The sequence below is a fragment of the Apteryx mantelli genome, chromosome 10 (assembly GCF_036417845.1).
Source record: "Apteryx mantelli isolate bAptMan1 chromosome 10, bAptMan1.hap1, whole genome shotgun sequence".
Lineage (NCBI taxonomy): Eukaryota > Metazoa > Chordata > Aves > Apterygiformes > Apterygidae > Apteryx > Apteryx mantelli.
In genome coordinates, this window is record NC_089987.1 from 3,029,512 (window position 1) to 3,051,220 (window position 21,709).

Genomic DNA, 21,709 nt, shown 5'->3' on the forward strand with positions numbered 1-21,709 from the left:
GGAAGCCACCCATTCATGCTCCTATCAAGAGGAGAGGTAAGAACAGTTCAGCCCTGTTCCCTTCTGTTTTGTCTGCCCAGCCACTCACTGTGTGTTTGTGGACTAGAGGCAGCATGTTTGCTGCACAGTTGACAGTTCAAAACAGAGTACTGTGTATGTCACTGGGGTTGCAAGACTGAACTTGGATCCTGCAGAAGTTAATGGGTGTGCAAGAGGAGGGTGTCTTGCCATGTTGAGTGTGCCTGGGGAGTGAAGGTAGCCAGTTATGTGCATGTCTTCAGGGAATGTATGGAAATTTTGAAAAAAATTAAGGTGAGCATTGTAGATATGAAGAGTAGTATTGTTATAGGGACATCACAGGGGATAGGGTAGAAAGAAGCTAGAGTCCTTGTAGAAAAGGAGACATGCAAGAAGTTCATGGGAAATAAAGCTTCATTTTGCTCCTCATCAAACAATCTGACTCTTATTTATTCTTATGGTATATAAAGACTTGTTCTGGATTTGTGTACTGAGCAATATAACTGAAGTATTAAAATTTAGAAGATGACCAACTTCCTACTAAAGTAGGGTTTGTCAAGGAGGGACTTGATCTTGTACAGTCTGAAGCCTATTCAGTTGGATATCGGTGGGAGTTGGAAGATATTAATGCTTATGATGAGCATGGAATCCAGCTAAGCTGAGAAATAATTCCAGGAGTAACTTGCTGGTAAATTCAAGAGTGCCAAAGAGTTACCTTCCATATGTATGTTCCTCAGACAGATCCCTGATCTTAAATACTAGCAATGTAGTTGTCCATATCTAACAGGAGATGTTAAACTAATATTGAATACTATTTGCACTTTTCTATGGCTCTTCAGAGCCATAAGAGGCAACACTTATGACATAGGCATGTACATCCCTAGAAAAACTCTTGTACTGCAAATTGTTGGCCAGATCATATCTGTGAAACCCTGGAAGTGCCTGCTATGGAACATTGATTAGTTACGCAGATTAAATCAATGACTATTCCCGCCATAGCTAGGGAAGCAATAGCATGACCTTCTGCTAGTAATGGAAACAACATAAGAGACTTCAGCTTTTAATTAAAATTGCAGTAAATGGGCAAAAGCAGTTATCCTCTAATCTTCAGGTAACGGCTTAATGAAGGGATTCTTCTGAAAAATTCAGCAGAGTCAAAAAATCAGTTTTGAAGACTTTGCCCCATCTTTAAATCTTAGAAGAACTAACACTTAACCTGCAGTTACACTGAATATCCTTGTAAAAGGTTTGGGATGGGGGAGGATTTTAAATTTCAAAACTTGCTGTAAGGTGGAAAGTGCATCATGCAAGACTTGAAGAGAAAGTGAAGGTGAATGTTGCTGCTGATTCTTGTCTCCTGGCAATGGTGGTTGCAATCTGATGGCAAATAGCTCACTGGGACCAGACACTTCTGTCTCTGCTGATTGAGGACTGAACTATAGGATGTGTGAAGTGTTCAGAAATGCTTGGCTGTTCATTGCATTTCTTTAGAACTTAACGCTTTTTAACGTCTGGACACGTCTGTTAGAACTTACCCATTCCACTGTCATCTTAAACAGAAGAATAATAGAGTTTGAAATAAATGGCTTGCTTATCCTGTCTAGATTTACATTTTTCCTGGACTAAATTGGACAAAGAATCCTCACTTTAGAGGAGAAAAATAATGATTCACCTGTCACCTTGAAAACCATAATTTCTATGACCGTTTTTTTACTTGCTGTCACCAGTATAGTACTGTCTGAATAGCAGCTCTCTTGCTGCATACAGAGTGTTCGAGAAGTTTTTAGCTGTTTAGTTTGCAGGTGTGGATGCTCTTCCCCCTCTTATCAGTTCGTTGTTAAATCTCCCCATTTTCCAAATAGATTTCTCATCTTCATGTGCCTTTAAGTTTGGATCAATTCTTTTCTCCAAAATATACCTTATGGAGGATAACAGGCTTTGAAAAATATAACCATTTTATCAACAGGTAGCTGGAGTTTTTATGGATATTTACTTATACAAGCTAGAAAATTCTTCATACCTAACAAATTATGGGTCCAGATCTGAAAATTCATGAGAACTTTGGGGTTTCGTATTTATCTTTTGATGTCATCATTGCGGCTTTTCTCTGCAGACATGGGAGGCAGATGCTTTTCAAAAGAATCTGAGACTACTGCAGGCAAAAGAGACCAGATATTGTGGGGCTTGAGATAACATTACAGTAGTTGGCGGTACTGGGAATTGGAAACAATAAATTCTGTTTTCAAGTAGGGGAGTAAGTTGCAGGAGGAGATACATTATCTTTAGTACAGAGCATTGACATGACATATTGGTCTGGTTTGAAAACGAGGAGGTGGGCGGAGAAGAAAGATGAGAACACTTCACAAAAAAGCTGTTTACTTTGCCAGCAATTTTCTTTGCTTCTCCTGCTATTACTGCAACTATTTCCCAGCTCTGCTTTCCCTTCTTTCTAATCCTAAACTGACCTTATTTTGTAAATGACAACACTTTATTTTCATGGAAGTGATCATGATTTCTCACATTGAGTATTTGACATAAGGAACAGATGGACTGCAAAGAAGAAACAACTAATGTAATAATACTTACACTAGTGAGAGAGACCCTTTGCAAATGGTAGCTCATAAATTTAACTGAAGGACGTGTGCAGTTAGAGGGGAGGAAATTGGCTGTGTTTTTCAAACAGAGTTCTCTTGTACTCTGACTACCAGCTGATGCCAGCCTTGGGATTCATAGGTCAGAAAACAGTGGGTGTTTTTCAGACTGCTGATTCAAACTCGGAGTTGGTGCTTCAGGACCTTTGAGGATCACTGTGCAAGAGCTAGCAATTCATGTGTTCCAGATATGGTTTTGCTAGTGGTTTACTGTAGAGTCTTGTTTATATATCCATGAAATTAGGCTAATTCTTGTTGCACATCAGGGCTGACTTAGTGTTTGTATAGCTCCCTGGGAAAAAAACACTGGGCTTTAGGTCCAGATGTTAGGGATTTTTTTAACAGGTGGTCAGAAAGGTTCTCTGAACACATTTGGTAGACAAACAAGTTCCTCACCTTTGTTTTGCTTAAGTATTTAAATATTCCTTTATTAGAAGCTAAATATGCCCACACCTGCTCATATCTAGTTATGCTGATATTAACATTTGGTTCATTACTGTTAGAATCAGCATGAAGTAAGAATAAAGTGAAACAAAGCAGCAAAATTCTGTGTGTTCATTCAGTTGTACTGGAGTCGTTTAAAGAAAGTTAGATTCTTTTGTTTAATGCAGGCTTAATGTAGTTTTGGAAAACTATCTGACGAAATACCAGTGGAGAGACAGATATTTTGAGAACTAGACTGAGACTTGATAGCTATATGGGTAATGAAAGCCTCTAGAGTTGTTCATGGGTTGATGCTAAACAATAATTTGAGAATAAAATCTCATTTTGCAATTGCAAATATTGCAAATCAGGAGAACTTCAGGGGTCATATTATCCTGATCCTGTATGCAGCAGGACATCTTGCACTTTTCTTAAGCATTTGATGGTAGTGCTGCCAGGTGTTCCTGGAACGGAGGAATTGTGGCTCTGTTCCATATGGTAGATCTGTTAGAGTGTCTCAGAAGAGGAAAAGAGACAAAGTTTAGCATTGTTGAGATGCTTTGTCAGATGTCTCATTTCATATTCTTTTGCTCTTTTACATTGGAAAATCCCAGGTTGTAATTACACAAAATAATGATTTTGATTAAAGTTAACTATTTCTCAGGCGCAAAAAAGTTCTAAGCTAGAAAGTTAACGTTTCCTTTTCTTTCTGACTTGTTTTTTATCTCCTGGAAAAGAGCAGCAGCCTTACTGCATTACTTCACTGCCTGGAGTGGATGCATTTCATCAGTGTATGGTGCACATGCTATTTTTAACGGTAACTCGAAGGGGTAGCCCTGCTAAAATTACATCATTGATATACGCAGCTGAAAGGAAATGGCATAAAGCACCTTAGAAGATGATCTCTATTGTGTTTTCTGCTTCTGTGGATGAATTATTCAATGTGTATCATTCAAGCAGAGACAGAGCTGGACCATCTTACTCGCAAAGCATTCAGACTTTGCTTTCTTGTAAACTGTGGAAGTGTGTAATTGAATTTTGTGTGGGGAAAAAAAAAAGTAGGTATGAAATGGATATTAGCGACTTAGGGAGCTCAAGGCTTGTGTGTCTTCCTGTCAGTGATATTAAATAGTTCAAGGATTTGCTAGTGGTCTTACTATTGCAAAAGATGGCAGGGGAATAGAGCTTAAACTGTAAAGTGCATTTAGTTCACTTTATCCTGCATATGGAAGAATCTAGTGACAAGTGTCTCGATGCAAAGTGTTGTTGTTGGGAACAGTTTTTTAACTTTAGTTCCAGAGGATTCTCTCTGGCTTGTCCAATACTAATATCTACTTTGCCCCGCTCCTTGTTTGCTTCAGAGATGTGTTATAACAGTGATTGTCTAATTGTACAGTATCTCAAAAATAAGCTTAAATGATGAATTATAACTTTATTCCATCTCTTTGAATCACTGGCCAAATCCTGTCTGAGATCCAAAATGAAGGAACAGTGATTTATACAAAACTATAGAAGTAAAATGGAATATTAAAGCCTAAGGCCTGAGACCTGAAAATATACAAGCACATAATCACCAGCAAAGGAAGACTCTCACAGAAGTAGTTGTGCAGAGGGATATTTTTCCCCACTGACCTAAGCACCTAGATGCATTTGTGGCCCTTGGCAAGACTACATGTGTTCAAGGTGGTATATGTGTATGCAATCTATGCTAGACCTATTCTAGGTTCTATACGATCTATTCTAATCATATATATGATCTTATTCTAGGTTGTAAAAGCACCAAAGGGACGATAGTATGCTAACCGTTTTTCATTATGTTAACGTTGCTTTCATGCTATTATTCTTTGAAAATTTTTTGAAGCTGCTATAAAATTACTTTCTTTGCTGCTAATGCCTGCTTGTTACTGCAGTCTTAGCCTCGAGTTCCAAGATTCTGATACTGTTTTTAACAATGTAGAAAACAGCAGTTGCTTATTTATGTGACCACTGGGCTGTACTGGTCTGGAGTAGCTTTCTTTCAAATCAGACTAGCTGGATGTATTTGTTTTCAGTGGTGAGTTTGAAATGTGTGTTTCTGCAGCGTTTTTGCTTCGGCATGAGAAGCTCCTAACTCCTTTATGTGGCTGAAGAAATCATTCAGCAGAGGCTTGAGCAGGCAGTGATCTGATCCCGGCGCTGGGGTGTTTTATCACCAGGTTGCCCTTCAAGCCAGGGCGTGCTGGCTGAGCAGCTGCTGCATTGGAATCTCCCTGACACCCTTCCATGTATGCTGAGAGACGGTCACATGCTGCAGCCCCCAAAATCTGTATTGGAGTCTGCTGTAAAATATATATAGGGTACTATGTAATAGTTATATACCCTATGTATTTTTATGTTTATAAATTAACATAATAGGTCCTGATTTGGTGACTTTTTAGTTTAAAACTTTGCTGGGAAAATCCTTGTCAGATTTAATTGTGAGGGTTTTTTATGCAGTAGGACAGTGTTTTTAATAAGGAGTAACAGTAGATTATAGTTATCTAAGCAGGACCCAGAAGATTTAAAGGAATGAAATATCCTGTGTGATGAGAAAAAAAAAACTAATGGATATTAGGCAATCTTACCATTCCCCACAGTTCGCCCTTCCTCCACTCCCTCAAAAAAAGGTAGTTGCCGATTAGTTTGGATTACACTCAGAGCTGGCTTGCTTTATTTTGCTGGTGGTTTTGCTGCGCTTGTGCGTGAGGCTCTCAAAACCTGTCCCTCTGTTTAGGACATTGCTCAAAACTTCAAAGCGAATCTCGGCTCAAAGATTCCCACTTGTGGCGACTACCCGAATGTGTCGTTCTTTCCCCGTCCGGTTTCCGTTCTGCGGGTGCTGGAGAGGTTTGTGTTGTGTGTCCGGGTTCCGAATACGCGTCTGCTCCGTCGAGACACGTGAACTTCCAGGGCTTCAGCTGCGTTAGGTTTGTTCCCTTTGACTTCTGGATTTTAGTGAAGCCTGCGTTTTATAAGGCTTTAGCACACAGGCTGAGAATAGGGAAAAGGCCTACACTGTGCCGCTTCCGTGGAAAACGGACTTTGCATTTTTATTTGTGTACATTACCATAACAGTCAGACTAGAACTGCTCATCTAGCTTGTTTGGGGTTGTTTGGGGATCTAGTGAATTAGTTGCCAGAGAACATTTCTAGGGAAGAATGAGCCAGCATGAGGCTTCTCTAGGGTGAGCTAACAGTCTTTTTTAAAAAAAAAAAAAGTCAAGACTTCCGTTTAAAAGCAATTTATGAGCAGTAAATAAAATCACTTGATCATATAAAACCAGACTAAATATACAACTGCATATTTATTTAGTAAGTAAAAATATTTATGTACAAATTTGAACATCTCTCGATTGCAGAGATATTTTTACTAGCATGCACTGCATAATTAGATATGGACAGCCTGCTTATTTTAATTACTCATACAAAAATGTATGTAGTTACTGAAGCTGCCTTCCAATAGAGCATTTGTGCATAGTTATTTTTGCAGGAGTATGTCTCAAAGGAATGTTCAGCTCATTTTGAAAAGTCTACTGTTCTTTTTTAAATCGGAAGAGGAAGATGAGTCATTGGGCCAGAATTTTAAGCAAATTAAATACGTAGTAGCATCCATAACTTACACATGCTTTTTTCAAGTTACATGAAAATAGCTAATTAGATGCAGTTACATGTTATAATTAGTCAGCTTGGGGATTTAGGCAGTAAATATATTTTACAAATTAAGTATAAAGCCCTTTAAAAACAAAAAGCCTTCTGCCCCGTTCCTCCCCCAGCAACAAAATTTGACTACATGCTTAATCTCGAGCGCAGTGATTAGTGCCTCTGAATTCATTGCAGGATACCTTCAGCCCTCAGTGTTTCAAAAATTTACCTAAAATTGTGCTTGAAAATGCCAGAAGGTGTTTCAATGGTATTAAAAATGTAATTAAGAATTCCTGGTTGGATATATTCTGTCTGTAGAAAAAAACAAGGTACTCCTAATACTCTTTAACAAGTAGCTTTAATAGAGCAAAGGTATGTTTTACCTGTTGCTGAATTGACCTTAACTAATTAATGTCAAACTCCTGCAGCCGTTCTTGGCTCTGCATCCTAGTTCTCTTTCTGCCCAGAGCATTATTATATGGACTTCAACAGCAAATCCTTAGTAAGTGTATGCTTCAAGGAGCAGCACCTGCCTAGGGTGGCATGTGTTGCTTCCCAGATTTAGTAAGACAGCAGAGCTGTTACACAGGTCCAATACAGCAACCCTTCCTGAATAATGTATTCTGTAAAAGTGTTTTTGCTGGCATTATGAAAGAAAAAAGGCTACTTATAGACAGTTGTCTATTCAGTGGCTAGAGCAGACAGTTTGGCTGTGGTAATGTAAAAGTTAGTACTCGTGGCCTAAAGTATTTGGTAAGAAAAACCTTCAGATTTGTTTGAAGCTGTATCTTGATCTTGAGAGCAGCTGGCTGATTCTTCTGGGTTTTACATTTTCCTGTCCAGATGCGAGTCCTCTGCAACCTGCAGTGCAGGCGGCTTTTCTGTTGTGTTTGTAAGCTCTCGAATGCCATGCAGTTGTGAAACGATTATTTAGGTTGATTGGCTTCTGTGGCAGGTTAAAGTGCTGACAGTATCATTCAGTATTAACCAAAACAGTGTATGAGCTCAATTAAAAATTTAAAAGCTAAGATATACAGACAGGTTTTTAATATTTGCCTTGTTTTGGAGAAACATAAGGTCAGTCTGCAAATGAACTGAGCCAACCTGAGGAAACAGCAGAAACAAGAAAACTACTAGTCTGAATGGGGGTGAGCAATACAATCCCAACCTATTGCTTCTGATATGCTGCCAAAAACAAGCTAATAGTCTTGATTTAAAAAGAAAGCTATGTAATTATTTCCTGTGGAATATTGCAGTTCATAGTCTTCAGTCTCCATTTTAAATTAAAGTAGGATTAACTTTTCACTGAAAACTGATGTTATAAGCGTGCTTTTGATCTTAAATATTCTTTAAACTGGAGGAATCCTCTTTCTTACAAAGAAAAAGGACACTTCCAAGAGCATTTCTACTAGTGTTTCCTAGTTGGTATTGCTGCTGCTGACAAAAATTTCTTTATGTCCACGAAGCATTAGTTTCTGATGTGCTACTATGTATTTCCATATAGGCAACAGACAACCAGAAGACTTCTGCCTTGGTAACTAGTAAAACTGTTCTATTTGCTTATGAAGTTTCTTACCTATCCCTAATTTCCTTTTAAGCAGACCAAGGTGCTGTCTGCTTTTCTACTTTTAGTGATACCAGCAGAAAAGCAGATGGTGGACCCTGTTATGGGCCTGAAATGGGTCCTACTTTTGACGAGTCCAGCATATCTTAAACTTCAGAGTTCTGTTTTCTCCCTTTTATCCACAAAACCACCTCTGCCTTATGAAGAGAAAAAAGGTTGTCTTTTGCATTGACTCTTAAGGAACCATGAAGCTGATCTTCAGAGAAGATTTGAAAGAGGCCAGGAAGTGGAAATACGGAGAGCAGTGAGTGATATGACACACTGAATGCTTCCTAGCCAGAAGTTCTTGGGTCATGTATGACAGACCTGGTTTGGCCATCAGCTTCAGTTACAGAAATGAGGGAATTGTAGAGGCCCCTTTTTTGCTCTCTGTTCAATTTACCTCGTTATTTGCTTTTCTAAACAAAAGACTCGATGGCAATTAGTTCTCTCTCTTTTGTGTTTGTGTATTAGCCTGTCAGAGCTACTTCCAGTAGGATACTTGGTATACAAGAGAACTGGGTAATTGTGGAATGATTATTCCATTTGGAGTCCTTAAAGGCAGATCATTCAGATTTGGTTTTCTTCCTGCCACTCTAGGGACTTTTTTCCATTCTGCAGAGGGCCTTGATATCTACTTTTTCCTGATAAGAAATTAATGAAGGTTCACAAGACATTATCAAATAATGTAAATGAGGAATACATGTTACCGCTTTATGCTCACTGGCTTACTATGAAATCATTTCGATAAAAGGTCTTTTGACAAAATTCCATCTTTAGCCCAAGTTAAGCTTGATGAAGAAAGCATTATGCCTTGGTATTTCTTATCTGCTGAAGTAGTTCTTCCAGGTAATTATGACATCCAGGCAAACTCTCAAATACAGAGTTCGCAAGTAAATGCGTGGCTTCTCTACAAGAGTGTTTCAACAATTTTGGTATTGCTGTGGTCATTGCTAAGTTTGTAAGATACCATAAATGTACGAATCCTCTCTGGAATGCAATCCTTGATTCTGTGTGTAGGTCAAACTTAGAGAATGATTTGAAGATAACTCTTCTGGTATGGGAAGAAAAAAGATCTTACTGTGCTCTCCTATCAACCACAGTTATCCTGCATTCTTTTGGAGAGTGCATGATAAACTCTACATGAACGCTTAATTTGAACCATAAGTTATGCAAGAAGCAAGTTTATATGTGTATAAAGGCTTTGGGATTGTTTAACACAGTGTCCTTATTGCTTCTCTTCTCAAGATGTTTTCTCAATCCATAACCACTGTATTGTGATGTTTGTCACTTAAGTTAAATTTAACTGACATTTGTATATTTTTAATTGTTTGTCTGCAATATACTTACCTTTAAAAACATATATATGGTCTTCCTCTTCATGTTCTTTCCCTCCCCAGAAACAGTTTCTGTAAGTATGAAGATTACTTACCAGAGAGCATCTCTTATTGATGGGCCACAGTCCAAATAGTGTAATAATATTTCAATGCAAATTGGCTATCTCTTACTTTGAAAGGAATAGTCTGTGTGAGAGTTAATGTGTCATGAAGCAATCCAAGGTATGCTTCTGCTGGTTGTTAGAGCAAAGTTCAAGTTTAATGGTGTCTATCCTCTGAGTATTTAATGATTCAGGACCTCCCAGGTCAAAGTTTGAAAGTTCGAGTTTTGGAGGGTGAGGTCTCAGGGAAGCTCCCCAAGTGGAATCTTCCTCTGAAGATGTCTCAGGGACAGATCAACGGTATCAGCCTTTTCTTGGCTTTAATAGCAAAGCTGTTTCAAGTTAATATTGTAGTACTCTCTACTGTTTGAAACTCACCCAATCTGAGGTCCTGGGCCATATCATTAATACCAAACTTGGCAACATGAAAGATGCTGATCAATACCTGAGTTTAGCTCTGGGTTCTCATTAATTTCATCTTGCTGTTTGTCTTACAGACCTCTGGCCAGCCATTTCTGTGTGCTTTGAAAACCTAATATTTGATGCTGTAGGTTTTCTTCAGGCCTCCAGCGTTCCAGTACATGAATAATTAAAGTTCTGAGAAGCAGAAGGCTAGTGAAACAAAATACATTTAGTTCATTAGAAAACTTAGTGTTGTATGTTTGTGGTAGAAATGGATCAGTATATTTGGTAAGAGGGAGAGTGAATCTCTACTTAGCTTTTTTCATTCTCTGTCATATCCTAGATAAAAAGCTTTTTAAAAAAAAACAAACAAATGCAAAAACAAGAAGCTCTTTAAAAAGCAGACAAAAACACTCATAAGCTGCTCCTTATAAGCAATTTCTAAGCTTTTTTGTAATCAGAGGACTAGCTGACCTTTTCGCAGAAAATTTCTTGTGATTTCTTGTGCTTTGTTACTGTATCTGTGCTTTGAAATTACAAAAGGAATAGATAAACTTTTACTTCTGTCCTACCTCATTTTTGTTTGCCTGTGGTATGTGTGGGGAATATAAATATTGGCGGTTTGAGGGTTGAATGGGGAATTTGTTTCTGGTTTTTATTGTTTCAGGTTTTGTGCAGTCACTTTGTGGATTACCTTTTGATAATCTAATGGACACCAGTTGTGTACAAGTTGAGTAATGCTGCTTGAGGTAGTCCTTTATTTTAGAAAAATAAGAGGACATGGCCTATTTGTCTTTGCTTGTTTCTATGAAGATATAACTTCATGAATGAAACCAATAAATCTTTAAAATCTATAAGCAATTATGATTATGTAGTCTCCCATATAACAAATCACAGGAGCTCACTTATGAATTTTCTTTCTTAAAAATAGATTGTAGCATTTTTCATCTTTTTCAAGTACCATGTCTCAAGAGCTGCATTGAGTCAAAGTCCCTTGGCACTCAAATTTTGCTATCTGAATTCAATAGAACAGTATTTATCAACATGCCATACAAGCTGAAGCTATATGCAGTGATTTAATAAAAGAAAATAATTGCCTATTTACATATGGACTATAAACTGCTTTCAGGCTGGATGTGGTAAATTCTTCCTAGGAGCTTCAGTGGTGTTCATTCTTACCCAGTTGCTCAGCTCTTGTGATGGGCTTCTGACTTGCAGTCTATCTGTACTTCTCATCTAGTGTCAATACAAAAAAGACTCTAGCCGCTCATGCGTGGTCAGCCTTTGATTAAAAAAACTGCTAAAAAGGGCACTGTGTAAATCTATTCACAAAATCAAAAAGGAAAACCATATGCTGGCACAAATTATATTGATCTGCACAGTAGAACGTGCACAGAATGATGTTACTCCCAGAAAGATGGAAAGGGGATTTGATTTGATTTTTAGAATGCTGGTGTCAGTGCTAAAATAGTATGAATACTGCCCCTGCTGACACGAGGGAGGATTTAGCTCTAAGTCAACAGTTAGGATTCTCTTGGATTTTTTACTTTTCCAATAGGAACATAAGTGGCACATCTGGACTGGCGCATTCATCTAGTCCCCTTACCAGTTAACAGTGGCTTTCTCCATAAGTTTAAAGAGGGAGGTACAAAAATGTCCCACAAAGGAATATTGAGGCAACTTCCAAAATGAAGTTTTTCTGCTGCTGCCCATATATACTGGAGGAGAAAAAAGTTCACGTGATGACTGAGATGCCGCAGTCCTTTCCTTGACCCACTAGGAGTGTCTCAGGAGCCCTGGTCCTCTGTTCTGTGTAGATTTTCAAACTACACTTGAATCCTACTTGAATATGTAGGTGCTGACATTTTGGGAGGGAAAGGGCTAACCACAGAGTGTGGCCTCAGATGTCCTCTTTCCTCTTGCGTGTAGGTACGGAATTACAGCCAAAGATTCCCTCTTTCAGAGGGAGAGGCTGGGCGAGGAATGACACGGAGAAAGCCAGAGGGTTTCCTACATTGGCAGGAGAGGGGAGGAGTAGTTTGTTCATTTCTGCCTTTGCAAAACTCAGTTCATCAGGTGTTTAATGCACTAAACATCAGCCAAATGGGTAAAAATCTCAGGCTAGAATTGGAGGGCACAGAAGTGAATAAAATGTCTTAACTTGCTGGATCTGTTTTACCTTGAAATTCTGGAACAGTAGGAAAAAAGCATTAGGTCTACTTATATTTGAAAAGGAGAAAAGACAAATTAGCAGCTAAGCAACAACTGCCAACAAGATTCAAGATGATGAGCTTCATTTACAGACTAGTTGGTTTTAATTTTTCTCCATTTTATTTTCTCTTTTCATACTAGTTTAAAACCTTGTGTAGAGATGCACACATTTGCAGTAAGAAAGAAATGCTGGAATATGTCCCTCAAAGCCTTTCCCTTTTTCTGCAATTCTGAATGAGTTGGGGAGGGGGAGGTTTGGGAAGCTAAAACAAATGTTAACATCTGAGAACCAGGAAATACTAATGATGATACAAGTTACTCCGGCATATGGGAAAAGAACTAGCTGGCCTGTAGCGGGGAGTTTCAGTTACTGAGAGTCGCCAGATGGGCAGAAGTCCTGGGATTATTGAACAACGCGGGGGAAGGTGCGAGTTATTTGGGGGAGGGAGAGTGCAGCATTTCCCTTGAGTGCTGCCTTGGGTTGTAAAACAAAACCCGGAATGAAACCTAACCCAAACGGCTGCTGCGTTCCCAGTAGCGCAGTGAGCTGCTGCTTATGGCCTGTTTGCAATAACAGTCACTATCAAAGCAGTGAGCAACTTCACAGGCTTCTGAAAAGCTAATCAAAAGGGTAATGGGAAATACTGGCAGGCCTTTGCCTTGCAGGGTATCTCCAAAGGATGGCAAAGCAGCATCTTTTCTTCTTCTTGTGCTGGAAGTTGACTAGAACCACTGCACAAACCCTCATGAACCAGGAGAAGATCCTGTTTGTTTTATCTTTAAGCTATGTTAGCGGTTATGCTGTCTGGACGTCCGTGTGACATGATCCCTGTTGTGTTATAATAAAGTGTAGAGGTGGAGTTAATTGCATAGCAGTACTTGCTGTGGCCTCTCTGCTATAGTAGTTCAAATGCAAGTCTCTGTGCTAACTACAGTTCTGTGCCTGATTGATAACTATGTGCAGAATACTTCTCTTGTGTACAAATGAAAGCAGCAAATAAAGTTTAAAAAAAAAAAACACTTAGGAAATTCAGTGATAGAAAATCTTTGCTAGTGAAAGAAATTGTTTCCTGCTGTCTGTTGCCCTTTCAGACCAGAGTTCAGCAAAATACAAAGATTCAAGTATTTCAAAATCGGATTCTTGGTAACCAGGAAATACATGCTTAGAGTTGTGTGGATATGTCCCAGTACTCTGCATGGTGCCATGAAACAGTTATAACGCACGTGTTTGTACCCTGGTTATGGGCTGCCACAGCCTCAAGGGGAGCCTCTTCCACAGTGCTGAAGTCTTAGAAACCTCCATTATCTTTCTATCCACCTTTCCACGTTGCATTTGTGATATCATCCAACTCCCTATTCCACTTACCTGCCTTTAAACCCAGTGTTTGCCTCATTTCCCAGGTAATTATGGATGAATCCCTATGCCCGGAAGTCTTCTGTGCCCCATAGCCAATGCAGCTTAGGAAGTCTAGCAGTGAATGAGGTGCATGCACGCATGTGCATGTGCTTTTCTCGGATCATTTTACTGGGAAGTGCTGGGAGAAAGGAGCAGAGGGAAAGGTCTCTCATAGGTCTGGTATCGTGACTGATACCTTGCCAGGCTGCTCCAGTCGGTTCCTGACCCCTGCGCGACAGCAAAGCCTAACGTAGCGAGCAGAGCTGGGCTATTTGCAGATGAGCTCCCTTTGATTCATTCCGCACCTAAAGCTCAGATTTAAGATAGCCAGTGCGAGTATGTTTGCACTGTCTCCTAAATTTGAAATGCTAACTTTTTTTTTTTAATGTGCTGGTTTAGGAAACTTGAGTTTTGCTGAGTTCAGCATCCTGAAAGCACAACAGTATCATGTGGCCTTAATTCTGGATGAAGGTTTTTCTGGTCACGGAGTCAGTTACAGTGATACTGGTTAGAGTCAGCTCTTTGAGCAATTTCCTATGGTTTTGTGAGTAAATACAGCAAAGGTTCTGTTTTCGTTTTCCTTTTAAAAACTGCTCACTCCTGCTTGGTAGATGGCAGTTTTCTCTTCCTAAGTTTTGTGTGATCGATTGCTCTGAATAAAGTTAAGCTTCATGGCAGATTTAGGAAAGTTATTTAATAAAATCAACCATAGGTTAAATAGCAGTCCAAAGGCTAGCACGATGGGAGATCAAATAACAAATTTATACGACTCAATGAATTTAACAAGAACTCTAGACTTTGTTAGACTAATGATATTTTTCATGGTTTTAACTAGTTGAGAGAAAATTACTGGGGCACTTTGTATCACATTAAAAATTGTCCAGACAATTGTCCATAGAAGCATGTTACTGCTGTATAATGAACTTTATTTCATGCTCTAAGACTGAATCTTAGAGATTCAGTGCAGAATCTCTGCAGTCAGTGCAGAAATACCTACATAATGATTCACTTTGCTAATTGCAATTATTTTCCGGAGGATAAATTCACTGCAGCAATTATATTAACTGAACAAGTTCAGACCCGAACTTTAGCATGAAAGGTCATGTAACTGTCAGCGCAACAAATTCCATGAGGCACCCTAAAGTTTGTTATTAACCCACGCAGTAAAACAAAAATAGTTTCATTTTATGTTGACGGGTATTCCTATTTAGCTTGAATTACTCTAGAGGAATAATGAATAGATATCAGAGACAGTATTTGAATGCTATTTGAAACAGTTTCAGTAAAGTACCACTGGATTTGCTGTAAATATCCTGTTAAGTAACACTTGCATATCTATATGGCTTTCTTTGTCCTACTGCAAAAACATATGTCGCAGCAGTTGACACTAGCCTTTCTACAAATTATTTGCTCATCGGTCAGCTGTTTCACCAGCAGTATGGTGGTGAAATCCTCACTCAGTATCCACTTTACCAAGTTCTTCCCCGTTATGATAAATCTTAAGTAGGTATCATTCTAATCAGCATTCAGCATATTTTAACTGTGAGCACAACCAAGGGTGCCCTGGATTCTCTTAGATAAGCATACTGAGGTAGGTTTTTCTTCAAATGGCAAGAACAGCTTTGAACCACTTCAAAGCACGTTTAAATCTTTATACTACTGTCTAGATAACTCATCAGTATCTGGCATGCAGAAGATTTATTCCTGTGATGTTCAGCATACAGTGTAACAGCAAGCTAGTACTGTAAAATCATTCCAAAAGTGTGAGAGAAATTCACTGAAAACTTAAAGTGGAGCAAGTCTCTGCAAAAAGAATAAGATATAGAAGAAAATAAGTAACAAACTGACATTATTCATAAGTTTAGGAATTTGCATTATTGTACTTGGGAATTCCATAGTGAACAGCTGAGGTAATCATAAAGGGAATGCTAATTCTGTGTTTTAAAGACCAGAAGGTACAAATATCTACAGATCTTTTAAAACTTGACACTTCTAAAAATTTTGGCTGCAGATAAATAAGAAGGCTGGAAGAGGAGGTCTTTAAAAAAGCCAAGATCTAGGTTGTAACATTTTAAAAATCAACAGGACACAACAGAATTTTTTAAATGTCTAAGGTAAAGATTTCAGAACAGGTCATGATTGTTTCAGCTGGAGAAAAAACAAGCTCCAGGTTGGCCATGGAAGAGCTTTGGCTGGAGTCCCGCTATGGGGAATAGAGAGATGCTAGGCTGATGAAACCGGATGCCTGAAACAGTGTGTTGCTGTGATTTTTGTAGTGTAACTGTTTTGTCATGCAACTTATATTAACAAAAAAGATAAACACATCTGAGTCTTAAGTCTATAGTCTTGAAAACAGGTAGAAATTTTGTAAACTGTGTTTTCCCAGAAACAAAATGGCAGGGCTCTGGATTTTGCTTGTTTGACCTGCCCAGTGAAAATGTAATATGTACGGTGAGCTGTATATACACAGCTTTTCATCTGCAAAAAGAGGGACAATACTTAGCTACTTGCTATTGAAGTTATTAAAATAAATCCATACACATTTGTGTAGCGTTCTGTTCCTATGATGATGAGTGCAATGATAAGGCCATGAAGAAGTTAAGAGTTTTACGTTTAGAGTATTGGTTGGGTGATGGTCGAAACTAAGCCAGGAGCACGCTTTGAAAGATAATTGAAAGCAACGTGGAACAGTTACCCGTTCAGTGAGTACCGGCCCTCCTAAAGGCTGAGGGAGGCAAGCGTGAAGCATATGCCTGTAACACTGCCGGAAGTCAAATACTCTCAAAGCACATTCTGGCACTACCAAAGAATAATCACTTTAATGTGCGTTTAAGAATATCCTTCTCATTCTTCTTATTTCTTTGCTTTCTCATAGTAAGTGTTGAAAAAGTGGAACTAAAGGGACTGGCACACAAGAAGAATGAAAGAAATGTTGAATATTCCTTTGAGGTGAGTTTTGGTGATTGGCTTTTTTGCACCCTTAGGGAAGGGAGAGTAACACTTAAAAAGGAATTAAAGAAATTCTGAAACCTCGTTGGTAGTTCACAGAAACTGATCTACTGGAGCTCCTCAGGGATAGATGCTGGTCATTTTTTTGTGTGATTTGGAAGAAGTCTTAAAATTGCTGTTGACTGAAATTTGTGGATGATGCAGATTGTCTGGTAAGTGGGACACAGACAAACAAAATTCACTCTAATGCAGCCAGTTGTGACCAAGTATGCATTTAAGAAAGCAAAATAATTCATGTCTCATGTCCACAATGGGAATCTGTGTCCTGGAAAGCTGAAACTAAAAAGAATTTAAATCTTATTCTGGACAAACAAGAGAACTTGGACTCTTAGGGCAGTATTGTAGCAAATGGAAACCCTGTGCCTATGGGAGAAGAGGTAGAATGGTCATTTTTCTTTGTATTCAGCACTGAGGGGAAGGTGAGAATGTGGCATATCGTTCAGATGTTACTGTTTTAAAAAGGATTTTGAAGAGTTTAGAAAATAGCTATGTAAATTATTCAAGTCTAGTACTAGGAAAATGCCATGTAGTGAGAGACTTCACTGGAACATGACTTCAGTATCATATAAAAGTGTGTTCAAAAGAAAAAATATATATATTAAAGGGGTCATTAGTGTAACAGAAAAAGGCATAACAGGAACCATTCACTGAAGACTGAAGCCAGATGCACTCAAACTGGAAATGAGAACAGTTTTTGGAATGACAGGTTAGCCACAAGCTACTAGGAGAAGTGCCCCCCCTCCCCTTCGTGTGGCTTTTGGTGGTTCAGTTTGTAAAACAGTGAAGTAATACGATTGCTCACAGTTTCTCTGAACTTACAATCTCATTCTCTGAAAACTTGTGTTAATGGTGGAAGACTGGATTCTGGAGAGGAAGAATGACAAAATGCTTTTCTCCTGTCTGGTTTGAACAACGTATTCCAAAACTCAGAACGCAAAGCCCAGAAAATGTCTCTGCTTTACTTAATGAAGCAGCAGAGCCAACAGTGAGAAAAGGAGAATCTGGAAATGGACAGGATATGAACAGCAGAATTTCAAATATCTAACACTTTTACCAAAACAGTTGTTCTTTAAAGCTACTACATTAGATAGAGCAGCAGTTTGCTCTCTGCTCGTGACATTGACAGTGTTAACCTCTGCATGACTTGATTCACTGATAATGTTCTAAATTGTCTGAATTGTAAGTATGCCAAATATCATCAATATTAGAAAGCATTTTTGAGGGTTTTTTTAAATTGTTATTAAGTATGTAGCTGTGTGAACTCCAGTTGCGTGTTAGGATCCCATGGACTATCTTTCCCATTATAAATTCTTGTATAAGTATCAAAAAATTACTTGTATCAGTAGAGAGCAACATTTCATTAGACAGCTTGTAAATGTCTGAAAGCACATTGCATAGTTTAGCTGAGCTAATAAATTGCTGTTTGCTGGTTTAGAAACCCAAGTGGTAAAGCTTTTGTTTAGTAGCCTTGTTGCTCGGAATAGGAGGCCAATAGAGAGCAGTTTGGTGTTTTCAACATTACTTGGCATTGCTGCTGTTCCCTGCATTTACAGGTCACATTATTGTTTTGTAAGTATTGAAAATTATAACAAGTTTTCAAAGGAAAGAACCAGAAAGAAAAAGAAATATCTCCTATATTTTCTGAAACTTCTTGTGAATCTTAAAAACCATACTAATTTATCATGAACTTAAAAAAGCATACAGGCTTTGTAAAACCAGAAACTGCTTAGGTTTTCTTTCTTCTTTTCTTTTTTTCTTACTTTTTGTGTAACAGCTCTGCAGAGAGGAAATTCCTCCATTATGTAATATATTTTGAAATACTCTCCTCTCACCAGTCTTTTTGGCAGCATTCTGGTGGCTGGAAAATCTTTGTGTATGTTTTGAGTTGTCATTGAAACTGGTGTCATGTGAGAGAAAAGCTTCCTGATTCTGAAACACATAAAAACAGCTTCTTCCCATATATAACTGCTGAAGATTCATATGCCTTCCAAATGCATTGACTAGATAAGTCCGAAGGAACTTATCATTCATTAGTAATGCTAGCCAGTCTCTTCTGATATTCTTTATGCCAAGAAAGCCTGACTTTTGGCTCAGTTAAACTAATCATTTACCAACCAATAAGTACCTCTATATTTGAGAATGTAATGACTTAATACAGAAAGCATATGGGAAGAGATACTGAACTGTTTCCTTTTTCTAGGGCATATGCAAGATGGTGTCTGAAGAGCATGGCTAGAACAGGAACATTTGCAAGGTTTTGCTTTTTTGGCAGTGGGGTCTTTTGCTGCCATTTTCAACTTTGCGCTGCATATGGAGTTGATTAATTATAAATAGGCACTGTTGTGCTGCGATGAGTTGTTCATACTGTACAACGGATTCTACAAACCAGCTGTTTTCTTTAACAATAGGAAGAAAAAAAATTTCCATTAGTTTGTAGTCTCTTTCTTAATACTGGATGTCTGCAGTGTGCAGCGGCTGTGTAAAGATGAAGTGCTTTTTTAAGAATTCAGAACAGTTGTTAAGTATAATAGCAGCTAGCAAGAATCAGACAGGGAGGGAGGACTGAGTAATAGTTACTTGTGCACAGAAAAGTTTTTCCGTGTTGATGCCACACGTTACACACTTTCTTTCACATAGTGGGTGAAATAAACATCTGATACCTATTTTTGAGCTTGAGCTGTTAAGACCACCCTTAAATCCCTGACTACTGTTTACTAAACCGAATGCATTTCACTTTTTAAGGTCCTGTGGTCTGACTCTTCAGTGACGTTGGTAACCAAATCTTCCATTGAAGTGACTGAATTTATTTCAAAGGTAAAGGAGTTATGAAGTGTACTTTGAAAATGCAGGAATGTTTTGTACCAATATGTAATTTTGTTCAATGTCATTTTTCTAAATGTACTGACATAATGCAAATAGATTGAATTTCATAAAATATTTGACTTGTAAATTGCTGTTCCTTGAATCTTATATAACTGGTAACAGGTCTTCTTTTCACTTATTTTTCTATTTGAAATATCCTCCACCTTTAGCTGTCTCAGCTGTATCCAGAGGAAAACTTGGAGAAATTCATTCCTTGCCTAGCTGGTCCAGATTCATTTTACCTAGAACGGAACCACATAGACCTGGAATCAGACCTTCGGTATGCTGTTTTGTTGTGTGCTTGTTTTTTAACTTGCCATTTGGCTTTTCTCACAAAGTGGAAGAAAGAAACAGGAGATGGAAATGTTATGGCTGTATTCTAAATTCCTTTCAAGAACTTAGAGCCCGATTCTGCAGACCTTATTCCTTGATGTTTTGCTAATTTCAGTACATAAGAATTTTGCAGAGATTCTTTATTCAGAAATAAATACGGTCATAATGTACTTTATTAAACTTTCTGGAGGGTTAACTTTTCTTCAGCACTTTGGTAGAAATCAATATGGGAGCAATGGCTTTGCAAAAGATTGGTTTAAGCTCCAAAAATAGCCAAAACTGGTTTAAAAAAAAAAAAAAGAAGAGAAAACACAGGGAAAAGCAGTTTCCTGAATAGTCTTCCTTCTGTATTGAGGGCTGGGTTGTGGGGATCTTTTATTTTTTTGTTATCCCTTCAGGCAGTTTTATATTATTTTGTCCCAGGTTTTTTAGGTTGTCGTGGCATTTATTTTACTTTAATTTTTAAAAGGTAGGTATGCTTCTTTAAAATGCTTTGTGTATACCTTTGTAGCCATTAAACTGTTGGTAACCCTTAACAGTTAAGAAATTTTTGAAGCCTTAGATGGTACCTCCTCACATTATCACAAATTACCTGGCCATTATCTAAACTAAACCATTTTGAAAATCATCAGCCATGGAAGGTCACATCATCTCTTTCTTTTTTAAATATTGAAATCATTTTGCTAGGATAATTTGAGGAGCAGAAAATAATTTCGGCTATTACTGTCTTTATCAATGCTAAGTATGAAATAGCATTTAAAATATGAAATCACATTTTTTAGAACTTTTCCTAAACGCCTAGTATCCCTAATCAAGACAGATGTCTGCCCCCCGTTGCCAGAGCCATAGTGGATATTGTTTTTCCACAGTCAGAGCCAGCAGGTGCATGCCTAGATTATTTTTAATGGCAGGCGGTGTTAACATTTCAAACAGTCCCTTCTGTGCTTTGAGGATCACGGTCTATTGAGGAGCATTAGGCAGGATAAGAGAGAGTGCCTGTCGCTTGCCGCTGCTGCTGTTTAGCTAGCAACAGTCTCTACAAATCTAGGTTAATAGAGCAGCAATCTGCGTTTACACAGCAACGGTTGTATCTTAGGAACAGAGGCAGAGGGAAGCTGTTTTGTTCAGTGCTACATATTTGAAAAACTCAGAAATGAACTGTGAATTTTCAAGGTAGAAAGCACATTCATGTGTGTATGTGTGTATAGTTGTATTAATTTTTTTACCCAAAGGTTTTTTTAAATTACATATATAAAGATATGGTCAAAATGTTCTTCTTTTTAACAACTTTTTATATGTTTTCGAATCTATAAGTTTGGCAAAAGAGAGAATCAAGTTTGCATAACAACAAGAAGTCTAGTAATGTCAATAGAACATACTTTATACTTTACAAAGTTTTAGAAGATTACCTTTTTTATTTCCCTCAAAAAGGCTCAGCAATTCCAGGGAAAATGTGACATAAGTTGTATAGCCATTTCCCCTACATTGCCAGACTCTACATCTGCTGTTTATCTCAAAGAGGAGGAAATAAAACAACAGAAGATACATCTATATTTTATGGTCTTTGGTTTCACAATTTGAGAGGAAATTTTCAAGTTTATACTCGCACACTTTTTCTTACAAGTGTTCACTCTTTCAGCCACACATACTCTTAAATTTAGCATCTTTAACTAAAACTTTAAGCAGAATGAGGGCAACATAAA

The 21,709-nt window shown here is 38.1% G+C and overlaps 1 protein-coding gene across 3 annotated transcripts in view; it reads left to right on the plus strand.

Annotated features, from left to right (window-relative positions):
- ZCCHC14 (zinc finger CCHC-type containing 14) overlaps positions 1-21,709 on the plus strand; it is a 57,004-nt gene that overhangs the window by 21,936 nt on the left and 13,359 nt on the right. For all 3 annotated transcript variants that reach the window (XR_010885275.1, XR_010885274.1, XM_013956994.2), the window contains exons 3-5: positions 16,678-16,751; positions 19,554-19,625; positions 19,844-19,953. Coding sequence is in view for 1 of the 3 variants with exons in the window: in XM_013956994.2 (XP_013812448.2) it covers positions 16,678-16,751; positions 19,554-19,625; positions 19,844-19,953 (256 nt within the window). In the remaining 2 variants the exon portion in view is untranslated. The remainder of the gene's footprint in view (positions 1-16,677; positions 16,752-19,553; positions 19,626-19,843; positions 19,954-21,709) is intronic.